At 46.2% G+C, this 6,000-nt stretch overlaps 1 protein-coding gene across 3 annotated transcripts in view; it reads right to left on the reverse strand.

Moving 5' to 3' along the window:
• Positions 1–5,609, reverse strand: part of CDC25C (cell division cycle 25C) — a 48,877-nt gene extending 43,268 nt beyond the window's left edge. For 2 of the 3 annotated variants that reach the window (XM_074379949.1, XM_039472126.2), the window contains exons 1-5: positions 5,357–5,609; positions 4,713–4,944; positions 2,760–2,854; positions 1,667–1,712; positions 42–75 (exon numbers count right to left, since the gene is read on the reverse strand). In XM_074379949.1, the coding sequence (XP_074236050.1) occupies positions 42–75; positions 1,667–1,712; positions 2,760–2,854; positions 4,713–4,906 (369 nt within the window). In that variant the 5' untranslated portion in view covers positions 4,907–4,944; positions 5,357–5,609. The remainder of the gene's footprint in view (positions 1–41; positions 76–1,666; positions 1,713–2,759; positions 2,855–4,712; positions 4,945–5,356) is intronic. The other variant, XM_074379945.1, reaches the window with a different exon arrangement.
• Positions 5,610–6,000: the final 391 nt, after the last annotated feature.

Consider the following 6,000-nt stretch of genomic DNA (forward strand, 5'->3'; position numbering starts at 1 on the left):
CTGAAAAACAAACCCAAACCCAAAAAAGAGAAGCTACTCACTGGGCTACTTTTCATTAGGTGCTGGTGATGATTCCTGCAGATTAAAACAAACTGCCCGTCAGGTTAGCCCCAAATATGGTTTGATTATTCTTCAGTGGATTGGTACATCCCAACTTTTTCTTTATTTCATTCTAGGAGCCCTTTTCCTAGTTGACATGTCTCTTCCAGCAACAATACACAAGGTATTCTCTGTGGTAAACATCAAGACTCAAGTGACATCTTGGGGATAAGACCCTCATTTGCCTGCATAACCATATAAATAAACATGTACCAAAAATGAATGAGTTTTATACAATTTACAATTTACTAATTTTCCAGCACAGTGTATTGGGGCTAATTTTTTTTTTTTTTTTTTTTTGAGATGGAGTTTCGCTCATTACCCAGGCTAGAGTGCAATGGCGCGATCTCGGCTCACCGCAACCTCCGCCTCCTGGGTTCAGGCAATTCTCCTGCCTCAGCCTCCTGAGTAGCTGGGATTACAGGCACGCGCCACCATGCCCAGCTAATTTTTTTGTATTTTTAGTAGAGACGGAATTTCTAGGCCAGGGGCGGTGGCTCATGCCTGTAATCCCAGCACTTTGGGAGGCCGAGGTGGGTGGATCACGAGGTCAAGAGATCGAGACCATCCTGGTCAACATGGTGAAACCTCATCTCTACTAAAAATACAAAAAATTAGCTGGGCATGGTGGCATGTGCCTTTAATCCCAGCTACTCAGGAGGCTGAGGCAGGAGAATTGTCTGAACCTCACCGAGGTTGCAGTGAGCCGAGATTGCGCCATGGCACTGGGTAACAAGAATGAAACTCCATCTCAAAAAAAAAAAAAAAAAAAAAATTAATTAATTTCTATCCTCCCTCCTTGGATTTCATTATCTATCTGGGTTAGAGCATTTATTTTTTATTTTTATTTATTTATTTTTTGGAGATGAAGTCTCACTCTGTCACCAGGCTGGAGTGCAGTGGCACAAACTTGGCTCACTGCAACCTCCGCCTCCTGGGTTCAAAGAATTCTCCTGCCTCAGCCTCCTGAGTAGCTGAAACTACAGGTGCCCACCACCACACCCAGCTAATTTTTGTATTTTTAGTAGAGATGGGGTTTCACCACATTGGCCAGGATGGTCTCCATCTCATGACCTCGTGATCCACCTGCCTCAGCCTCCCAAAGTGCTGGGATTGCAGGCGTGAGCCATAGCGCCCAGCCGGGTTAGCGCATTTAAAGCAATTCAGGTCAGGCATGGTGGTTCATGTCTGTAATCCCAGCACTTTGGGAGGCTGGGGCGGGCTGATCACTTGAGGTCAGGCGTTCAAGACCAGCCTGGCCAACATGGAGAAACCCTGTCTCTACTAAAAATACAAAAAATTAGCCAAGCATGGTGGTGCATGCCTGTAATTCTAGCTACTAAGGAGGCTGAGGCACAAGAATCACTTGAACCTGGGAGGTAGAGGTTGCAGTAAGCCGAGATCAAGCCATTACACTCCATCCTGGGAAACAAGAGCAAAACTCTGTCTCAGAAAAAAACAAGGGAGAGAGAAAGGTTTTGTACTCTGCAGAATCTGTATAGGATAAAATCTCTATGACTAGTGCTGAAAGGCTTTTGCATGGGGTTCATTTGGCAACAGAACTTACATCCCAGCTAACTGTACTTCCTGAAGTCCTGAAGAATCCAGGTGACCTGCAATCAAATATAAAGAATCAGTAAAAGGAGTTATTTTTGTCCATGCATCTTGTTTTTCCTTCAGATTTTCTTCATTACCAGCAAGCCATATTAACTGCAAGGACTGAACTTTTGAACACAAAGCCTCTCTATTGGTATCCATTTCATGGTAAAAGGTACAATTTCATGGAACTTAAGAATTTATATGTGTCATTAAAAGAAGTGCTGGGAAACAGAGCACTATGCTAACCTGTGGAGTTTTGTTTGTTTGTTTGTTTGTTTTTTGAGTAGAAAAGAAAGGTTATCACTCAGAAAATCTGAAATTAGGATTCTGTAAGGTTGACTAATGAAATATTCATTTTGGAATGTTTTATACAAAACATGTAAGAATTAGTTGACAACATATTCCTTTACGCTGGTTTCTTTGCCTCTGCTGAGATTAGACTACGGCACAAAATTTCTCATATCCTATCACTATACTTTCATTACCATCATTAATCAGTCAACAAAATATATTTCTTCTTGTCTAACATTTTCTTTTCTTTTCTTTTCTTCTTTTTTTTTGAGACGGAGTTTCGCTCTTGTTACCCAGGCTGGAGTGCAATGGCGCGATCTCGGCTCACTGCAACCTCCGCCTCCTGGGTTCAAGCAATTCTCCTGCCTCAGCCTCCTGAGTAGCTGGGATTACAGGCAAGCACCACCATGCCCAGCTACTTTTTTGTGTTTTTAGTAGAGACGGGGTTTCACCATGTTGACCAGGATGGTCTCGATCTCTCGACCTCGTGATCCACCCGCCTCGGCCTCCCAAAGTGCTGGGATTACAGGCTTGAGCCACCGCGCCCGGCTTGTCTAACATTTTCAAATGCAAAGCAGTTCCTATTAGTGTTATCTTTCTCTTCCCATTGGCTTAATAATTCTCAAAAATCCTCTAGTTACCCACAAAATTCCATTGCTCTAGGCAGAATCTCTACATACTTTCACCACTTTCCATCTCTATTCTGCTTCCCTGTCATTTTTCTTAAAAGTTATTCTTCCCTTTGAGACCTTAGTCTCTCTTTTCCCTACCAGTTTCATCAAGGTCTGCAGAAGTGGTAAGCTGAGTGGCAGATATCTCCCCACTGCTAAGACTCGAAAGATCAAGGCAACGTTTTGGGGTTCCTCTGTTGAGACATAATAGTACATCGAAATTCCCATTAGACTGTTATATCCTTAAAAGTCAAAAATCATGTCATACTCTTCGTTTATTTATTTATTTTTTATTGTTTGAGACGGAGTCTTGCTTTGTCACCCAGGCTGGTGTACAGTGGCACCATCTCAGCTCACTGCAACCTGCACCTCCCGGATTCAACTGATTCTCCTGCCTCAGCCTCCTGAATACCTGAGATCGCAGGTGCCCAACACCACACCCAGCTAATTTTTGTATTTTCAGTAGAGATGGGGCTTCTCCATGTTGGCCAGGCTGGTCTCAAACTCCTGACCTCAGGTGATCTGCCTGCCTAGGCCTCCCAAAATGCTGGGATTACAGGCATGCGCCACCATGCCTGATGCCTGGCCAATCCTCTTCATTTGAAATATCTCGTTTGTTTGTTTGTTTGTTTGTTTGTTTTGAGGCAGAGTCTTGTTCTGTCACCAGGCTGAAGTACAGTGGCACAATCTTGGCTCACCGCCGCCTCCTGGGTTCAAGCAATTCTCCTGCCTCAGCCTCCCTAGTAGCTGAGACTACAGGTGGACGCCACCATAGCCAGCTAATTTTTGTATTTTTTAGTAGAGATGGGGTTTCACCATGTTGGCCAGGATGGTCTTGATCTCCTGACCTCATGATCTGCCTACCTCGGCCTCCCAAAGTGCTGGGATTACAGGCGTGAGCCACCGCACCCGGCCAAAATATCCCTTAATGGCTATCGGATCATCTGAACAGTGTCCAAATATATCTAATTGCTTTTGAAAATAGACTGGGCTGAGAAAAATCTCCCACTACTATAATGTATACCTCATTTTCTCCTTACCAACATACTGAAACAGATATTTTTTCTTTAATGAGGCCCAAAGTTTATTGGCCGAGGAAGATCTTGACTCCACATCCTCGTCCTGAGCAACGTGAACACAGACTGGATTTCTCCCTGGAGTCCCTAGTGTTTCCCAGCTACTTACTTCTCTATTTGCTATTTGAGACATGATATGATCAGAATTCAAGTACAGGTGCAATAACACTAATATTAATACTAATAAAGTGACCAACTTGTAATGCAGCAGTTTTCAAAGACTTTTCCCGGATATCACAACATTTGATTCTCACAAGATCCTAGTACGATAGGAAGAGATTATTATTATTATTATTATTATTTATGAGATAGGGCCTCACTCTGTTGTCCAGTCTGGAATGCAGTGATGCAATCTTGGCTCACTGCAGCCTCCAGCTCCCCGGGCTCAAGCAACTCTTCCACCTCACCTCAGCCTCCCAAGTAGCTGAGACTATAGGTGCCCACCACCACACTCGGCTAATGTTTAATATTTTTTGTAGAGACAGGGTCTTGCCATGTTGCCCAGGCTGGTCTTGAACTCCTGGACTCACGCGATCTGCCCTCCTTGACCTCCCAAAGTGTGGAGATTACAGGAATGAGCCACCTCGCCTGGCTGAGATTATTATTTCTATGTCACAGGAAAGAAAGTGAGACTTAAAAGCAGGCATCCCCAAACTTTTTACACAGGGAGCCAGTTCACTGTCCCTCAGACCGTTGGAGGGCCGCCACATACTGTGCTCCTTTCACTGACCACCAGTGAAAGAGGTGCCCCTTCCTGAAGTGCGGCGAGGGGGCCGGATAGATGGCCTCAGGGGGCCGCATGCGGCCCGCAGGCCGTAGTTTGGGGACGCCTGCTCAAAAGGGTTACAATGTCAAGGGCAGAGCTCAGACTTAAACCCTGACCTTTGGGCCAGGATAACTGAAAACAAACCAACAAAAAACCCAACTGTTTGGAAATAGCAAAGACAATAAGATGTAAAAATAAAAGTATATTTACCCAGACAAAATGCTTAGGTTTGTAGAATCACCAAGAAATTCACCCTCTGGAGTTCTAGAGACATCTGGACAGACGGTAAAGGAAGTGTCTCTCTCCAGGAGCAGGTTTAACATTTTCCTTTGATTAGACCTAAAACTGGGTCCTGAGCCAGAGCTTGCTTCCTCTCTTATGGATGAGAAGAGTTCTGCAGACATGGTCTTCCGAGTTCTCACAGGAGAAAAGCAAAACCTAGCTAGGAGGAAAACATCATCTATATCGGTACATCACAGTTCTCTCAGCTTTCCCAAACTCCTCCAGCCTTTTCAGTCAGGCGGATCAGCACTGGAGGAGGGGTATCCCCGAAGGGTGAGTCACAGCCTGGCTTCAAGGTTAAACTGCACCTGGTCGAAGCGGCTTGGCTTCAGGTTAAAACCTGAATTCACTGACGAGAGGCAACCTTAGGACTTTAAAGACGGAATAAAGAGAGGATTTTGACTTGTTCCAGGCGACACAGCTCCAGACTCCTGACCAGAAGGAACCCGGGTCTGGTGACTCGCAATAATGCCCATTCGGCCTTCCCAACCTCCGTTTGTGGGGGCCTAACTGGACCCTAAGGGGTCAATGGGGTCTCCGTGATTCTGTGGCGGAGACCACTGCGAACTTACCTCAAGCCTGGAGTCTGAGGCTTGCCATCGGGAGGAAGGAAAGTGGGTAGGGGTCGGACACAGGCGGAGACTCGAGCAGAATAAAAGGAAATCGGGGGGAAAGTAGACAGTTAACCAAACTGCAGCTTTGCCTCCCAACTGGGAGGCCAGCGTCGGACTCGGCGGCTTCCCTCAGCAGGAGGCCGAAGTTACGGCCTCGGAGCCAGAATACCAACAGCCACAGGCGTTGACCATTCAAACCTTCCGCCCGCCCAGTAACTTATCCCGCCTCGCCTCTAAGCTGCGTCAGCCAATCTCCGCGCTCGCGCCCAGACCCTCATGGCCAATCATTGGGCTCGCACAACACCCGGGGGCGTGTGCTTGCTCTGGAAGTAGTAAGACTTGCCCCGCCCCATAACCAGAGCAAGATAGCGATTGGCCCACCAGCTCTAGGCAGGGCTGCGGGGTATGCCCGCCTTACGGAGAGCCTCACGTATCATTGGCTCTCCCTCTGAGCAATCGCCACACCCTTTCTGTTTTCATGGTTTCCCTCCGCCCCACGAACCCCGGGAGATTTAAATTGCGCCTTGCTAGTAATGACCATTCCCCTAGGATAATACTAGGAAATATTGTTTTGGGTGTAGGATGTTGTAAGCGTTTCATTT

The sequence above is a fragment of the Saimiri boliviensis genome, chromosome 1 (assembly GCF_048565385.1).
Source record: "Saimiri boliviensis isolate mSaiBol1 chromosome 1, mSaiBol1.pri, whole genome shotgun sequence".
NCBI classification, from domain to species: Eukaryota; Metazoa; Chordata; class Mammalia; order Primates; family Cebidae; genus Saimiri; species Saimiri boliviensis.